Consider the following 19,475-nt stretch of genomic DNA (forward strand, 5'->3'; position numbering starts at 1 on the left):
AAAAAAAATTAGCCCCCCTTGAGTTTTTTTTTTTTTTTTTTTTTTTTTTTTTTTTTTTTTTTTTAAATCCTGTCTGGGAAGCCACAAGTAAAGCCTTCAGATGTCATTCCAAGTGAAAGCTTCCAAGCAAGGACATACAAAGACAGCTATGGATACCATCACTGACTCTCAGAAAGGAGGATTAGACAGACTGTTTCCTGTTTCTGATGGAGGAAAAAGAAAAAAAAAATTTCTTGGTACCAGATATTGTATGTTTCAGCTTCTAAAATTCTGTTTTCAAATTCTTCTGTGTCCGCCAGCACCAATGAGATTAAAAGAAGTATAATGAGGATAAAGTTGCCTGAGGCCAGCCTACAGTGGGACACTCTCCTTTCCTCCCTGTCTAGGTATCTTTATTTTTATTTTATTTTATTCATGATAAAGCATGTGCACAATAAAGAGAGAGAGAAAGATGTCGGAGAGAGAGAGAGAGACACCCTCCAGGGGCTGGCCATGCCACGATCCCCTTCTTCTAGTCCTCCAACCTACTGGATCTTAGGCACTCACATGTTTGCCTTATATTTTCAGGCTGACCAGGTCAGGGGTTTGAACCATGGTCACCATGTGGAATCAGGTTTCTCCTGAGCAGCACATCTTTTGAACCACAGCCTGGCTCTAGGTGTTTTCTGATGATCATATCATGTTCCTTAGTCATTTTCCTGACACATCGATGAGGCAACTTTTGAGTTCCCTGGGAAAGTTTATTACTGCAGATCAGATTATTATTACTTTTTAAAGGCACAAGTACATTCTTATACTCAACGTGTGAAAGACCTTTAGTCATTATCTCACACTGTGCACTCTTGTACACAAATTTATTAATAAATGAGTCTCTTGTAGCAAGAGCTACAGTGAAAGTTAGTTCAGTTTTATATTTTATATCAGCTGGGATTCTTAATCAGGTAGGACAGTCATAACAATTTAGTGACATTTGAGATTCAAAGATGTAAGCAAGGTATTGAAGATCTTTCCAAGTAATAGAAAAAAATTATTGCACTATGTAAGGGGTTAGCACTAATATTGAGGGTCCTTCTTCACCCTAATTTTTAAACATTGTTGGCCTATGTATCAATATTACGATAACCTTTTGTTAATATGAAAATGTGATTGAGCAAAATATCCCTTTTGCAATCATGCTGGTCAAAATAAAGTTCATTGCCCTTATTATATTCACGTATTCCTAACAGTACTATAGAGTGAAATAATCAGAGAAACCATTTTTCCTCGTTTATATAGCAACTAGTTCAGGGTCATTATGAAAGGCAGTGTTAGAATGTGAGCTTCCTCTCTCTTAATCATAGTGCTTAACCCACTTAGGTCTCCCACCAAAGAAAACGACAATCTTTTGGGGACCAGTCCATCTAATTTAAGCAAAAAGGAAAATGGAAGTTCAGCTCAGACTACAAAAAAAAAAAAAAAGAAAAAAAGGTAAAAATTTCAGTAACCTTTCAAGGTTAAGAATGCTTTGGCATAGCAATTATGTCCCTGGACTCTCACATGGCTGACTGCATTTCAGTCCCAGACCCGGTACTTTGAAAATCATAGTGTGTGTGTGTGTGTGTGCGTGTGTGTGTGTGTGTGTGCGTGTGTGTGTGTGTGTGTGCGTGTGTGTGTGTGTGTGTGCCCAAGATCCTGGGAGAAGAATGGAGGAGATGGGATTGTGGTATGGTCATTCCCCCTGGGGAGTAATTTCTTTTTTCCTCTCTCACTGTCTCTGTCTCTCTCCAGTGAGTGCATGCACTCTAAATAAAAAAACCTCTCAAAAAATAAAAGTAAAAATAAATGAAAAGATTTGTGTGATAGTCCCAAAGCCACCCCTTTTGTAATAGGTGTTTGGCAGATATTACTGCCACTATTGCTATTCCATTGTTCTTTATAAAACAAAGGTTCCAGTCTTAAAGAAAGCAACAACTGAAATGGATCTAAGAAACTAATTGATCACTTTCCAATTACTGAATCTCAAGATGGAAAAGCCTTTTTTGGAGAGGTCCTCAAGTCCTCTTGAGCTCCCAATATTATCCGACCAAATAAACATACATACATCTGTATCACTAATTTTCAAATGTACGTCATGAGTCACAGAATGAAAATTAATTTGCAAACATTATAGGATTCAAAGTACAGCTATTAACCTGAGATCCATAAAAACAGTTCACTCTTAAAAAAAAAGTCCTTGGGGCCAGCAAGTGGCATGGTGGTTAAAGTGTTGGCCAAGTGAGGTTTGGGTCCAGGACCTAGCAACTTGAAAATCATGCCAGGCACATGTGTGTGCATATCCAAATTCTCAGCAGGAGAATGGAAGAGAAGGGATGGCAACATAGCCATCTCCCTGGGGGGTGATGTCTCATTTTCTCTCTCTCTTTCTCTGTCTGTCTCTGGCAACATACATGCACTATTGCAAAACCCTGAGAGAAAAAAGGAAAAATGTCTTTATACCAGAAGAGGTTGGGACCACTGATATGGCTCATCTCTCTTTTTACGTATATAGACAGAGAGGTCTAAACTGAACAGATAGTCACAGAGACAAGTAGGTAAAAAACAGGTTTGCACTGAGCTTCTCCACATCTGGTCCAGAGATGCCTTGCCCCTTATTCTCTAGTGGTTGCCCACTTACCAGTCCCACTAGACAATGCTCAGTGGGTCCCTATTACCACCCACTTCCATCTTTTTATTAAAAACAAATGCAATGGGAATGAAGAATGATCCAGTAATGCCCTTCAAAATAATACACCCTGGGCACCTTGCACTGAATTTGAACTCCTACTTGGAAAAAAAGAAATCCTACTTTAGTTGAAAATATAAGAAACAGTATTATTAAAAGGAGAACCACAGACTCATGAATCTGCGATGAGAACTGAGCATCTATTAATAGAAATTGCCCTTTTGCCAGAGAAGGAGGAATCCGCTAAATGGCTTTGTCATTGTTTTACTAGAAAGATCCATTGAGCAGAACACACTCATCTCTAAACCAGATCATTTGAATTTATTCCTTAAATGCAGATTTGTGACTTGAGTAGGAATTGCCTATGTTTGTCATATTGACACACACACACACACACACACACACACACACACACACACACACATATATATATATATATATATATATATAATCAAGATTTTGATTATGCCCCTTGTTTGCTCTTGGCTTACCAGTCATGAAACAAGTCCCATTTCAAGTATCTAAATCACTGTTTTGTCTTTTTCTTTGCTGTTTACCCTTCCTGGACTTCTCAGAGAAGACAGCTGTAAGTGGTGAGGAGGAGACTATAAGAGGAAAATGCACAACCGTCTTGGAACCCTAGTAGATAGAAGCCATTGTTCCAGAGAGTAGGAAAGGGGCCAGCCTTGTGACATAGTGGTTAAGGGAACTAAATCCCACAGGGCTGACTGTGTGGATCAAATCATGGACTGCCTAGTTTGAACAACATACTGGGGACATGTGCGTTTGTGCCCCCAAATCCTGACAGGGTGGAGAGAAGGGATTGCAATGCAACCACATTCCGCTGAAATGTTCTTTCTCCCTCTCTCTATTGCTCTCTGGTGAGTGCATACACCCTCTGGAAAGTGAGAAAGAAAAAAAAAAAAAAAAGGAGGGGGAAGAGTAGGAAAAGGCCTATGAAGCTACACTGGCCCTGTGCTTTGTGTCCCTTTATTCTCAGCTGGATGCTTTCAATGAGCCAGCTCCGCCCTTCCTTTTCCCTTTTATAACTGTCCCTGCTGGAGCTGAAATGACTCCCATCTCCAGCCTTCTCTTCACCACCACACTTCTTGAAAGAACAATGTTTATTTATTATTAAAACTTCTTTTCCTCCCATTTAGATGAGTTTTGAGGAAAGTCTTCAGTAGTCAAATTATGTGAAAGAGTGCTTAAACTAAGTTAAATGAGTTTCTAGGCCGGGAGACTTTTCAGATTCTTTAATGTGTTAATGCTTATTGTGACTCTCAAGTGGGGAGGAGTTCTAAGAAATATAGTACAGCTTGAGCATCTGTAAACTGAGTATCTGAGACTCAAAATGCTCCAAAATTTGAAAGTTTTTGAGTGTTGATATGACACTGCAAATGGAAAATTCCACATCTGACCTCATGTGACAGACAGGTCACAGTCCAAACACTGCAATACAAAATGCTGTATATAATTAACTTCAGGACATATGTACATACTGTATATGAAATATAAATAAATTTTGTGTTTAAATTCAAGTCCCACCCACAAACATCAAAATCTGAAAAACTTTGAAACCTAAGACACTTCTGGTGCCAAGCATTTTGAATAAGGGGTACTCTATCTCTTTATAGCTTTTTCTCAAACTTAGTTAAGAATCTATTTTCAGTCTGAATATCATCTAAAAGGGTCTGGCACTTAGCAGGCTCTTAATAAAGCACTGTTAATTAAACCACGTCCTGAAGAACACAGTCTGGAAAATCTGTGAGGAAATCCATCCTACTACACCCAAATGATTGACACATTTCAACAGTAGGTGTTTAAGAATGTTTGTTGTGTGAATGAATGATTCATGATTCATGAGCAGCATCCTGAGCAGCGATCCATAGATAGATAATTTTGGGATGAGGCAACTTTCCTGTATCTCTCAAACTATATTCTGAAGGCAACAGCTGACAATGTCCCTTTATCTATGCATGAAACAGTGCTCACTCATACTAAAATCTGTTTAAAATTTATGATGTCATGCTGTCATTGATTTTTTTTGGTTGAGGTTTTTGCTATACGGCACGTGCACTCACCAGAAAGACAGAGAGAGACAGAGAGACAGAAAGTGAGAAATCACGCCATGCCGCAATCCCTTCTCCTCCATTCTCCTCTTGGGATCTTGGGCATGCACACACACACCTGGCCTGAGTTTACACCACTGGGTCTGGGACTCAAACCACGGTCAACTACATGGGAGTCCAGTGACATAACCATTACACCAACTGCTTGTCCTTGTTATTGATTTTTTTAATTGGAAAAGTGTTATAAAAATATGGTTTTGTCAAGAGGTTTTATAATAAATGTATTACACAAACCTGTTTATGTTTATAAGATTTATACCTTTTAAGTTAGAAATCAAATAAATGTCCTGGATTCCAGTCGGGTCATTGGAGAAGTCATGATGCATTTTTGCATTTAAAAATGTTCAAAAATATGTCAAGATGTCATGATTTTCCTGATGACCTAATACATGATCTTGGGAATGTTACTTGATATTCTGAATTCTTTTTGTCTCCTCACTGGAAAAAAAAAAATGAGACCAAAGAATACTTTTTTTCCTAATGCTGAGTTTATTTTGGGAATTGAATCACGTGCTCTGAAGTCCATGGTGGAGAGCCCATAGTTCAATACATCTATTTGTGTTGAATAGCTTATTCCGGAATGTCTGAAAACAGATCCAGAGCTGAAGGTCATTATGATCAGGGAGATCAGAATGGGGAACAGGTTTTGAAGAACTAATGAAGAAACGTGTGCTACCAGAGCAGAGAGCTGGACATCTGTATTTGCTGAGGCCAGATTTCCCTGTACTAGCGTAAGTCAAGGACATGTTAATGGCAACAGTCAGCTACAAAATGGAATTTTAAAAATGAAGTATGACAGGAAAAGCCAGAGAACAGGAGCTAGGAGCAGGAAGAATGGGGAGGGGGAGAAATAAGATTCGATGAAGGAAAGGAGGAAGGTTTTCTATTTTGCTTTTCATAATAGCTAGGAGTGCACAACAGAAGGAAGAGACATGGAAAGGAAAAATCTATGTTGATTCTGAGAAGGAAGGAAGGCAAACGAGACCTTTCAAGGAAAGTTTTAAGGAGAAGATCCGTTTCATAAACAACAGAAACGGCTGCTCAGTAAGAGTTTATGTGGAAGAGTCTTGGCTAATAAGTTGTTTAGGATGAGTTTGACACACATATTGGCAATAATTCAAATGCAGAGGGTAGGGAGCCTATTCAGGTGAGCAGAGAAGTTGGAAGTGTTTTGAAAATCCTATCAGTAATAAAAAGACAAGCCCTGTGAAAAGGCCTTGATGATGGAAGGCCAAGGCCAAAATTTCTGACCATTTGCTTTAGGAAGGAAGGAGTAGACCGAGGAGGCATTGTACTATGGTTTAGGGGAAAAAAATATGTGTATACATGCACGCACACACACACACACACACACACACACACACATCTTTACATATTTGACTCCATTTAAAACCAGAGGGAGGACAATTTGGTAGTTTAGATGGGAAATGTGGCTGGGAAGCTGAAATCAAGGTGGAGGTCAAGCTACAATAACAGGGCGGGGGGTGGGGTGAGTGGGAGACCGGAGACAAGGAAGCAAGAATCAGGGTAAAAAGAGCTGCAAAAAATGAGCAAAGCAAGCCCATTGTTCAGCATGTTCTTCTAAATAGGATAGGGTCAGGGAAGTTGTTATTGGAGGCCATCTTGGTTCAGAGTCAGTTTAGGTGCAGACAGGTATCTGACATTCATGGATTTCTGGTACTAGATTATAGAAAGTCAGAGCTCAGGATTATAAATCAGAGTCCTTGGGAGTTTAGGGTCCCATGCAGAAGGCTCGTTTTCAGAAGAACAAGGCAGGAGAGATCAAGGTCAGTGTGAAGCAGCTCAGGGCTGACTGGGTGCTGTGGGTTTATACTTCTCTCTTTGGGTAAAGTCTTAAAGTCTGAAATGAAGCAACTGGATCCTATTCCAGCTAGGATGACTGTTCTGGGTGATTGATAGACCATGGGTTTTCAGGAAAGTGAGATAACAACCACAAGAAAAGGAGGGGCAATAATTGGAGCTGATCATTTGTACAAAAAGAAGATATTCTTGGATACAGTTATTATAGATATGGAGCATGAAGAGGGAGGTGGAGATGGTAAAGAGTGGGTAATAAATGAAGGTTACATGCTCTACTGAGTGCATAAGAGGTTTAATCTCATTTCATGTTACTGCAACCCTGTGAGACGTATGTCACTATTTCCTGTTTACAGACATGTGTTTAATTCCCTTGTTATAGGTACTCATAACTGTGGCTAAACTTAATTGAATGCTTATTATAGGCCAGGTGCTTTACATAGATTCTCTTTTATGCTTACGACAACAATTGGAAGTATATACTATTATTTATTACTCATTTTCCAGATGAGAAAACCAAGACATGGAAAAGTCCCACAATTCACCCAAGACCACACAACCAGAAAGTGGCAGGAATCAGGATGCAAACCCAGGCAATCTGTTTCCATATCCTGGAATCTTAACCATCATAATATGAACAGCCTCTAATAAGCCAATGCACATTAAGAGAAGAAAAGAGTAGGAAGATACACTTACAAAGACACAGAGGCTGTTTAAAAGATGATGAGGAATGCTAGGAAGAGGGAGTAAAAAATCTAATCTAGATAGGGGGATTTGAATGTTTAGTATTTTGGGGTTTTTTTTGGTTTTGTTCTTTGTTTTTTCTTTAAGAGAGATTTTTGCTATAGGGCTCATGTGCTCACTGGAGAGGCAGAGAGAGACAGAGAAACAGAAAGTGAGAAATCACCCCTCAGCGGGGATGACCATGCCACTATCCCTTTTCCTCCGTGTTCCTCTTTGTATCTTGGGTGTGAGTTTTAAGTCAAGTCCAGGACTTGAACCATGGTTGACTATATGAGAGTCCAGCGACATAGCCATTATGCCATCTACTGGTCCCTGAATGTTTAATTTTTAGAGATAGCACATGGTAGGTGCTCAATCAATATTTGTTGAGCTTCTCAAACAAATCTTTGTTTTTTGTTTTCTGGGTTTTTGGGTTTTTTTTTAGAGATTTTTTGCTATAGGGTGTGTGCTCTCACCAGAGAAACACACACATACACACAGACAGAGAGACAGAGAGAGAGAAACAGAAAGCAAGAAATTAGCCCCCCCAAGGGGGGATGGTCATGTGCAATTCCTTCTCCTCCATTCTCCTCTTGGAATTCTGGGCACCCATGCACATGTGTCCGGTGTGAGTTTCAAGCAGCCTCTGGAACTTGAACTGCGGTTGACTACGTGGAAGTCCAGCGATGTAACCATGATGCCATCTGCTTGTCTCAAGCTCCTTAAACAAATCTTAAAAGGTAATTGTACAATTTTGAGACCAGCAGTTGGCATAATGGCTATGTCGCTGGACTCCCATGTAGTTGATCACAGTTTGAGTCCCGGACCTGGTGGCTTAAACTCATACTGGGTGTGTGTGTGTGTGCCCAAGATCCTGAGAGGACAACGGAGGAGAAGGGAGTGCGGCATGGCCATCCCCCCTGGAGGGTGATTTCTCATTTTCTGTCTCTCTGTCTCTCTCTGTTTTTCTGGCAAGCACATGCACTTTATAGCAAAAAACCTCTCCAATAATAACAATAAGGTAAGTGTACAATTTTACTTTTAGGAAACTTTAGATCATAGGGCTTGATATAGAAGGACTCAGCTCTTGTGATTTGCCTTATTACTCTACATTTATTTCTGCCTGAAATGATCTGGTTTATTTATTTATTTGGTTATTACTTGTTTCTCCCTGTTAATATGTAAACTCTAGGTACACAGGAGCCTTCCTCATCTTGTTTAATGTACTTGTACCATGGAGAACAATACCTAGGGCAAAGAAGTTGATCAGTAAATACTGGCTTTCTGAATGAAAGAAGAAAATCCAGAACTTCAGACTTCCAGAGCAACCCTCCTCCCACAAGCACATCAAATGGGTGAGAAGAGAAGCTGGTCACTCATCCTGCCCGCTGCCTGCTCTCAAGGATTCTCTGTTCGTACCTTCATCACTGACTCAACCATCCACTTACAATTGTGGAGCAAAGATGAGAAGATTTTTGTTTGTGTTGTTTTAAAAACATAAATAAGATGATCACAAAGGTAGTCAAAACATTTCTGTATAAAAATTGCTCTTCCACTTGACACTCATTAGGATGGCTACTATCCAAAAAGGCAGAAAATAACAAGTATTGGCAAGGATATGAAGAAATTGGAACACTTGCGTTGACAGGAGTGTAAAATGGTGCAGCCACTGTGGAGAACAGTTTGGCAGTTCCTCAAAAAATTAAAAATAGAATTACCATGTGATCCAGTAATACCACTTCTGGGTATATACTCACTAACCCTGAAAAGCAGGATCTCTAACAGGTATGCTTACACTCAAATTCTTAGCAGCTTTATTCACAACAGCCAAAAGATGGAAGCAACCCAAGCATCCATGGAGAGATGAATGGATGTACAAAATGTGGTGTGTACATACTATGGGATATAATTCAGCCTTAAAAAAGAAAATTCTGACATATGCTACAACTTGAATAAACCATGAGGTTATTCAAGTGTAATAAGCTAGTCACAAAAGGACAAATACTGTATGATTCCACTTATAAAAGGTACCTAGATTAGTTGTCAAATTCATAGAAGATAAAATGGTGGTTGCCAAGTTCTGGGCTGAGGGAAGAATAAGTAGTTGTTGTTTATTGGGTACAGAGTTCTTCAAGATAAAAAAGAAATTCTGGAGATGAGTTGTACAATAAGTGACAATTAATGCACTTAATGAATGTACTTAATGCTACTGACTGTCCACTTAAAAATGATTAAGATGGTAAATTTCATTATGTGCATTTTACCATAGTTAAAAACAAATAAACATATAGAAAGACTTCTGTGGGCCTGCTGGGGTAGCACAGTGGCAATTTGATGCTCTGCCAGGCTTAGCCACATGGGCAGACTCTGGGTTTACATCTTGGGTCTTCTTTGAACACGACAGGCATACATGTGCCCATAAATCAGAGCTGGCTGAAGCTGGGGTTAGAGCTCACCATGAGGGCCCCACTGGGAGTACTTCTCTCTCATTCACAGAAGGAAGAAAGAAAGATTTAAAAAAAAAAGGAAGAAAGACTTTTGGTAGTAAGATAGATCCCTTATCCCTTATTTTAAAGGATCACAGTCTTAAAGCAATTGAATCAATCAAGTCAAATGAAAATACAGACTGTATGTAAAGGAATACTGTATATAAAGGAATGAGGAAGAACTAAGAAGGTTTGGATTTGGGGCTTTTGATGGTTACTGTTGCATATAACACTTCATTCCATTTTAAAAAAATATACCACATATTCATAAACATTTTTCAAAAATCTCTAAATCTCTATAAAAATTTAGAATCTCAGAGCCTACAATGTTTGCATAAAGCCAGGCTGATCAGACCAGGCTGTGACCAAGATTGTAGCTCTGAGTGAGGTCTCTGTAACACAATCCCTTGGACACTCACCTGTCTACACGAAGCTGGCAGACAATGCTTAGTGCATCAACAACTCCTTCTTCTTTCAACTGTTGACAGCCAATGGTTGTAGCAATAAAGCACCCGGTTCTACCTATCCCTGCACTGAAAAAGAAAAAAGGAATAAAAGGAAAAAACTGATGAATACAAAATAAATTCTTTTGAAATGGTACTTTCAAGTCTAAACAACAGTTAATAATAATAGTAATAATGACTTGTGTATTTGGTATTATAAACCTGTATTATGTATTTGGTTATGAGTGAATGGAGGGAATGATGGATGGGAAGAGTAGTGAAAAGGCTTTGTACTTGTTCAGGAAAGAAGCCTGGATTTAGGAAAGGTAGAGCAGTAGAAAGAAGGGGAAAGATCTAGACTAATCATAGATATGTCTGGAGATGAAGTTGATGAATGAGAAAAGTTAAAAATCAAAGATGACTAGCCTTAGAGAGTGGGAAGCATTATGGTGCCACTTGAGTCAAAAGGGATTTCTGGAAAAGTCCCTCAAGGGACTGACTTGAGGGAGAGACGTGGAGGTGGGGCTTGGTCTTAGATATTCTGATGTTGAGAAGTCTAGAAAATAACTGAAGATTCATTTTCATTTACCCAGAGGATGTGGCCAGAGGCACATATTTTCAAGTCCTTTATATAGAGATGATAATTGAATAGAAACACTGTTTGTCTTGGGCAGTTTACATATTCATTTGCTTTAGACATATGTCCATAAAATCAACCCAACAAATCTCTCTCTGCAATTTTAACCACTAAAAATCTTCATATAAATTTATCTCAAATCTATATTTAAATGCACTGAATTTCTCCTAAATTCTACATTGGACTTCCCATTTCCTAGCTGGATTTCTTGATATTACTATTTTGCACTTGCTTCAGTTTGATTATTTTAATTCAATGTGTCTGAAAGAGAATTAATTATCTTTTCCCTCAATGGCATTACCAGTCAGCCACAAGTTTTCCAGCCTAGAAATCTTAGAGCCATATTCAACATCTCCCCCTCTCTCACCTCCTACATCCAATCTGTTACCAATTCTTCTATTTTCCATTTCAACTGAGCCTTTGGGATGCATGCTTTCCCTTTCTAAAGACTGTACTCACGTTTTCAACATCTTTCAAGATCAGCAATGATTTCATTATGGTTTCTGATTCTCAAGTCTTTTCCTGGACTAATTCATGGTACACACAGCTGCTAGGTTCATCTTTCTAAAATAAGAGCTTAATTACATCACTCCTTGCTCAAAAAGTGTAGATGGCTCCCATTCGTTATAGCATAACGTCTTACCCCCATACCAAGGTATGTGTGATCTAGCAATATCTGAATGCAACTAACTTTGAGGCTTTATGTCTTTTTGCTGTTTGCTATCTTCTTTGTACCCTAAATGCCATTCTCCTCATTTACGTGAGTGACAGAAAAAGATGCTTTTTATTTTTCAATTTTCTTTTTTATACTAATAATTTTTTTGGGTGGTGGAGAGATTTTTGCTATAGGGCGTGTGTGCTTGCTGGAAAGACAGACAGAGAGAGAGAGAGAGAGAGAGAAAACAAGGAAACACCCTCCTTGTGGGATGGCCAAGCCACAGTTCCTTCTCCATTCTCCTGTTGGGACTTTGGGCACACATGCACATGCACCTCGTGTGAGTTTCAAGCTGCCAGGTCCAGGACTTGAACCATAGTTGACTATGTGAAAGTCCAGTGATGTAATCATTACACCATCTACTGGTCCCAATAGTTTTTTTTTAAAATGCCTTCCTTACCACCTTTTAAAATGACAAACAGGCCGGGACCAGCAGTTAGCGTAATGGCTATGTAGCTGGACTCTCACAGTCGACTGCAGTTCGAGTCCCGGACCCAGTGATTTAACCTCACGCTGGGCGCGTGTGCGTGCGTGCCCAAGATCCTGAGAGAGGAGAATGGAGGAGAAGGGATTGCGGTGTGGCCATCTCCTCTGGGGGTGAGGACTTGCTTTCTGTCTCTCTGTCTCTCTCTGTCTGGCGAGCGCACGCACCCTATAGCAAAAACCTCTTCAAAAAATGAAAAAAACAAATGACAAACAGGCCTGCCCATTGTGGTGGTTAAGGGGTCTGGATTCCACGTGGCCAACCAACTGTTTGATTAGAGTCCCAGATCCAGCAGCTTGAGAAACCTGCCAGACATATGTGTGTGGGTGCCCAAAATCCTGAGAGGAGGGAGAGATGGAGGAGAAGGGATTTCAGTGTGACCACTCCTTAAGGGGTTACTTTCAAACCACCCCCATTCTCTTTCCAGTGAGAAAACATGCCCTCTGACAAGAATTAAAGTACACTCACTCACAACCACACCCTGGATGATTTTTTAGAACTCAGTTCAATATAATTTCAATTTTTAGAGGCGCTCTTCAATCCTGATGGTGGGAATTAATTGCTCTCCTTGTAGCACTTATTTCTAATATTAGATGCTTGTTTCCTATTGAATGTAAATGCATAAAAATTCAGAAGAGAAACTGACTCTTTTTGGTTTAAATGTGTATCTGGAGTTTTTTTAATTGTGCAAATTGGATTTGCCTATGGATAACAGGCATTTTGACCATTACGAATGAGAGAGAATATTCTACATATGACCATGGTATAAGGAAATATATGATTTTAGGACTCATTTTATTCAGCGCATTTAAATATAGAATATGTGACTTTTGACAATAAATGCACTAGCTTGGCTTGAAGAGAATTAGTGGAGCAGTGGGAAATAAGACTGGGAAGGTACCCTGGGATCACCTATGGAAGGCTAAATCATGTATTTCCTTATACCATTGTTCTGTGTAGAATACTCATTTTTGAGCTCATCTTCTACTTTTTTTTTTTTTTAATTTGCCAGAGGGCATGTGTGTTCTCCAGAGAGAGGCAGAGACAGGAGATAGAAAGAGAGAAGGAGAAAACACCCCCAATCCCTCCCTGACACACACATAGAACATGGTCATGCTGCAATCTCCTCTCTCTCCATCTGTATAAGATTTGGGACATGCACACACATATTCCTAGGGTATTTCTTAAGTCACTGGGTCCAGATCTTGAATCACATGGTTGACCACATTGGATCCAGCTACCCCAAACACCAGGCCACAGGTTGGCCCCATTCTCTGTTTTCCTTAACCTTTTTTTTTTTTTTTTTCAGAATTTGATACAAACTGAATTTTTGCTTCCCAGAAAAAGTAAAATATGCTTATATAATCAAATTTGTTCAAATAATTTCAGGGAGTTTACTAACCCCTGTAGTTTATCCCTAGACTTGAAGCTAAAAACATTTGCTCTAGGCAATGGGAAGCCACTGACAAGTTTTGAGCAAGGACTCCATGTGGAAAGAAGTTTTGTGAACATCATCCAAGAGAAATGCAAGGGCCACAGGGGCACAAGGGCCAGGGGGATTAAGGTCTCAATGTGCAATTAGCCAACTACTTCTAAACTAAAGGATGAGGTTGTAAGGGCCTGGACTATGATGGTTGGACAGGAAGTGGTGATTATGGGAGAAGCTTTGAAGGGAAAGCCAATCTGGTGACTGATTAGATACTAAGGCTAGAGTTAAAAGAAGAGCTAAAGATAATGGTCCACAGTGGATGCTGAAAAGCTGGAAAAAAGACGATCTCATTGTTAGAAATAGCGATCAGAAAGGGAGCTGGTTTTATAGGGGAAATGGCTAGTTCACTCTCGATATCCTGAGTGTTTAGTGATTTGGGGTGGGGAACAGTTCCAGCCCTAAGGCATAGTCAGATAAGTTGTTTTTCCTTCCCTCCAAGCTAATTTAAGATAACGCTAGCCACCTTTGGCTAAACAGACATTTTACTTCTAAAATTAGAATCTAAAATAGTACATTTTATGTAGTAAATACATTATTAAAAGTTATCTTAAGAGACTTATAGCATTAAACAAAGCAATACAAATTATTTTGAGGAAATATGGAGAATAAATGGTTGTATAAATGACTTTTAAAAATGCTTGCTTTACTTTGGTCTCACTAAAAGGGGCAAGAGTATTCGTTGGAGGAGAGCTCTAAGTTGACGTTAAGGGAGGGAACTACTCTGGATGTCTGTGGCTAGTGTCAGCCAGGCCGCCAGTACTTCATGTTCTGGAAACAGCACTTGATTTTCCTTTTGGCAAACAACCACTTGCCTACTCCTCATTTCATAAATTTGTTTCCATGTTTTTCATAACTCTTCAAATAGTTGACTGGTTTTCATCAAATTTGGCCCAATAATAATAAATGTTATCTAGATACAACATAAGCAGAGTTCAGGTGCCATCTTGAAACAACAAGGAAGGCATGAACAATTTCAAGAGAGGCATCCGTAATTCCTAATTACATGAGGGAACTTCATAAAATATGTGGAAATGGAATTAAAGGAATTTATTTTGGTGTAAGAAATTTTTGAAACCCTTGCATAGTTTTTTAAAAATTTTTTTTTGTAATACATATTTTCCGTGACTGTTTAAAGACCTCTTGGATGAGACTGATGAAACCAAATGAATCAAGTTTTAAGGAATATGACTGAATAAGGACTCCTGTTCATTGAGCCATTTACTAAGAACTTGTATTTTTCTAAAGGGTTACTTATTTAATTTTCTTTCTTTATTATTATTTTTAAAATTTTGCTATAGAGAATCCATGCTCATGGAAGAGAAAGAGAGAGAGTGAGAGGAAGAGAGAAAGTGAGAAAGCAAGCTGCCAAATCCGGGACTCAAACCACAGTCAGCCATGTGGGAGTCCAGAGCCTCAACCACCATATTACCTGCTGGTCCCAAGAGCTTGTACTTTGTCCACTGTGTAATTGTTGTTGGCTGAAAATGGTCTAAGAATGTGACCTTATTTCTATAAGCATCATCTTGTGTAAGACTCAAATATTAGAAAGTTAATCAATTTCAATAAATGTTTATAACAATGATGTCACATCCAGGAGGCAAAACCTTAGTTCTACCTGTTCTATGACTTGACAAAGAATGGACAGTTGCTTAGGTAGAAAGAACAGTTCAAGTTCATGCCTTACCTGCAGTGGACCACCACGGGCCCTCGGCCTTCAGAAGCAAGTGTGTCTTCTTCTACATCCAGCATGAGCTGTAGAAGAGGCTGGGCACTGTCTGGAGTCTTGTGATCGGGCCATGAGGTGTACCAGTAATGCTTCACATGTTGGGTGTGACTTCCTTGCTGAAAATAGCAGTAGCCACCAAATGCCTTATTCACCACTGGAACTAAATGCATCCAAACCACAATACTTAATGCCTCCTACCACTCCCTTTTTTGTTGGCAACTTATTTTTAGGTGGGAAAAATCTAGAAGAGTTTTGAAGACCTTGAGAAAAGTTGATTATAAATATCCTGATCTCAAAGTCTTGACTTTAGGAAATGAGATCTATTACATAACAGAAATAATGTAACATAAACTAAATATATGGTTAAATTGTTTATAATAAACAAAATGATAGGAGAAAATGTAACCAAGAAAGTATGATACATATTGTGTTTCCTGCTTTATGAACATTCCTGACAGGTTGTTATAAACACATTAACCAATAGAAGAACACTTAATTTCATTACAGTCATGCTAGTACTTCTATACTTGCCCCCAATTCCAATATATATATTTTTTTACTTGTCAGAAGGTATATGCATTTCCCAGAGAGAAAAAGAGATAGAGAGAGAGAGGGAGAAAGCCCTTCCCTATGAGGCATGGTCAAGCTGCAATCCCTTCTCTTCTGTTTCTCCATCCTTTCAGGATTTGGAGCATGCTGGCACATGTGCCTATAGTGCTTTTCATGCCACTGGAGCTGGAATTCAAACTACAGCTGGCCATGTGGAATCCAGCTCCCTTAACCACCAGGCTATAGGGTCATCCATCCATTTTTTTCTTTCATGTATATTTAAGAGAGAAAGGCAGGGGTGGTGGTCAAAGAGAGACACTGTAACAGGGATCTTCATGCCTTGATCCACCTCAGCCTCAGCCAGCCTGGATCAGGACACATGCACTTGTGTTCTGGAGTGTGCAGGGAGGTTCTAGGGTGGGAGCTGAGCACCTTCCTACGTCGTTTCAGTTGTGTTACTATGATACCTCCTCCCCTAATCCCAGTATTTAACAGCAGTGAGGAGTCTCAATGATAAAGGAGCCAGATCAGAAAACCCAGTGCCCTGGTGGGGGCCTGACAGGGACTAGGCACTCAAGGACATGTGTTGAAACTAGATTTTGATCGAGGGCCTTCTTATCTCAGACATCTGAATAGAAACCATCACTGCAGTTCTGTTTTCACTCTCTTCTTTGTGATGATTCCAACCCAGGAGTGAGGCTGCATGCAGATAGGACTGAAATCTTTTGGTGATTATTTTCCAGAAGTAAAAATAATACCATAGCAACATTCTCCAGCATCTGCTGCCCTTGAGTTTAAATAATTTTTAGATGACATAATCTGATCCGGGGAAAGTCCCTATAAATTACTGTGTCTCTAAGTTTCTGAAGATCTCATCAACACTTCAGGCTTGTCTTGCCTCCCACAGACACCCACAAGTGCAGATTTTCTCTTTCACAGTTTTCAGGCCTTGCTTAAAGCTACTTAGACCGAAACGACCAAAAAGAAAAAAAAAAAGTTCCCAGAACAGCCTTTAGTTATAGGCTGAAAGGTTAAATCAGAGATGTTTTATTAATGCAATTAGAAGATCACAACATCCTACATAATGAATTTTCTTACTCCTCAGTACTTGTATTCATTTAATTATTCCACATACTAATAGTGGCTTATAACAAAGAAATACCCGAGGGAATGAGTATAGTTTCTCTTTAATCCTAATCCTGACATTATTTAATCTATTTAAATCAAATCTGTAATACTTAGGATAAATAATTTCAAAGTATAAATGTAATCCTTTAACATTGTAGATAGCTATAGCTACTTGATCTTACCTTTAAGACAAGGTTTCGAACAGTGTAATTATCACATTCATTTACACTGATAACCAGAACTTCGACTTTCCCATATATCCCTCTCTTTTCTGGCCAGTATAGTACACATTTCTGGGGAAGGGGAAAGAAAAACACAGTAAATATTAATGGCTTTTATTAGCCCTGGAGTATTTTTCAAACATCAAGTCTCTCAGAAGAAATTTATTTAATAAATTTTAAGAAATATCAATGTCTATAACTTTATATATGTACTAAAACCATTGAATTGTATATTTTAAATGGGTAAATGTTATGGTATGTAAATTAGATCTCTCTAACTTTTCTAAAGTATCAACTTATACATGTGCTTATCAAACATGGCTGCTAAAACCAACATAATAAGTAAATAAAGAAGAAAAAAATTTCCCAAAATTTCATAGAGAACTAAATTAACTAATTAGGAACTAAATGAAGAAATGAACAATTAAGAAAATGAGATCCAAGTATTAGAGTTTATCATGTGATACCTAGAAATAAAAAGAATGTTCCTCCATGATGATGGAGGCAAGTTACATTTTCCTGCTTCTTCAACCTGCTGTGTCTAATCAAACTATCTCTAATAGAAGTAATTTGTTAGATGACGTAGAACACAGTTCTATGTATGTAAGGCAATTGATTTTATGACCATTTATCATCTATTGCGTTATATGTTTCAAAACCAATGGTTTCTTTCACCAATGGAATCAATTGAAATAAATTTACAAAAATATTTACTAAAATTTTTTTTAATAACGGATTTTTTTGGAGGAGCTTAGTAAGAGTGATAACAATTATACTGCAAGCAAGGCCACATAGCATGATGGTTAAGGCACAGGCTCTGGGCTCAGAGACTTGGGTTCAGATTTTGGTTCTACCACTCCTTAGCTGTGAAGCCATGAGAAAGAGCCTTAACCTCTCTGGCCTCAGTTCCTAATGACTTTAATACATGAAAAGTATTTAGCATTAAAGTTGAGCATACAGTATGTACTTAAAACATATTATTACACTTTAAAACTATTGAGTGATAGATAGGTTTTTGATCTCAAGTAATTAGATTTTTATGTATTTAATATTATTTTATTATAACTATGATGCCCACATACGATTATTAAAAGAAAACTGCACCATGACCTTCAAGTTTACATATAAGCTCATATAATTTTGTTTTTTAAGCAATTGTAAAAGAATTATTCATTTTTCTCCACCACATATTATGCTATCAAAGAATGGATAGGGCAAAACTGATATTTTATTTTGGATGTCCAGAGAGACTGTTAATTTTAGCAATATTTTTAAAGTAGTATTTATCATTTTATCTCAAACACACTCACACACACACTCACATACACATGCACACACCCTTTTACTTGTTGCCCTCAGTTGAGACCTTTTAGTATCCAGGAAACTTGTTTTTCGTATAAATATCAGGGGCATATGAATAGACTTAAAAATATGTAAATACTTGCAGATTCAAAAGAGCAGTGAAAGCATCACAGAATGACAGAACTAGAGGAAAAGGTATGTAACCTATCAGAAATACACATTCAGGGTTTGATTATACTAAGCTACTCCACATGCTACGGCAGCGAAGAATACCACTTGACCTAGTAAAATCACAGTTTCTTTCATTCATTACAATAAAAACACATTTGTATCCTCCACATTTTGATCCTTTTCCAAACATAGTAAATTGTTTCAGCTTTATTAACATGCCACCTAAGACTATTAGACAATCAAACTAACAATTTACTGTGGCTAATTAAGCATGAACATTAAGAAACCTTTTCAAAATAAAGCAGCATATTTCCCTCTGATGTACAAGTTGCCAGCCAAATGTCTAGCATTTTTCCAGTTTTCAAAGGTCATCATACTAACCAATTTGCCTGGTTTCTTTCAGTGGAGCATCAATTATTTTGCTGTAAGACCCGAGCTATTGTGTATCTTAAAACTTATGCCTCTCAGATGAGTCCCAGAAGAGCGACAAAGAATCTTGAAAAAGATATTGAATAAAGAAAGAGGCTCTCAGCAGTCCGACAGGCTGGCATTCATGCCCCATTGTCCACGATCAGACCTGAACAGCAGGTCCCACTTTAGCAAAGTTGCTCTTGAAACCAGGAGAAAAAGCTGTGAGGCAGGAGCTTACTGCTTGTACCCTGACTCCTACCAATACTTATTCGGCACCTACTTGATAAGTAAAAGGGCTGCTCACTTCTCACCAAGGCTTGCCGGGGCCCTCTTGAATGT

The 19,475-nt window shown here is 38.6% G+C and overlaps 1 protein-coding gene across 1 annotated transcript in view; it reads right to left on the reverse strand.

The window, feature by feature from the left end:
• Window positions 1-19,475, reverse strand: part of PTPRR (protein tyrosine phosphatase receptor type R) — a 246,256-nt gene that overhangs the window by 8,885 nt on the left and 217,896 nt on the right. The window contains exons 10-12 of the mRNA XM_027770931.1: window positions 17,214-17,324; window positions 15,313-15,470; window positions 10,280-10,393 (exon numbers count right to left, since the gene is read on the reverse strand). Coding sequence (XP_027626732.1) covers window positions 10,280-10,393; window positions 15,313-15,470; window positions 17,214-17,324 — 383 coding nt within the window. The remainder of the gene's footprint in view (window positions 1-10,279; window positions 10,394-15,312; window positions 15,471-17,213; window positions 17,325-19,475) is intronic.

This window comes from Tupaia chinensis, unplaced genomic scaffold (genome assembly GCF_000334495.1).
Source record: "Tupaia chinensis unplaced genomic scaffold, TupChi_1.0 Scaffold000168_1, whole genome shotgun sequence".
Classification (NCBI taxonomy): Eukaryota; Metazoa; Chordata; class Mammalia; order Scandentia; family Tupaiidae; genus Tupaia; species Tupaia belangeri.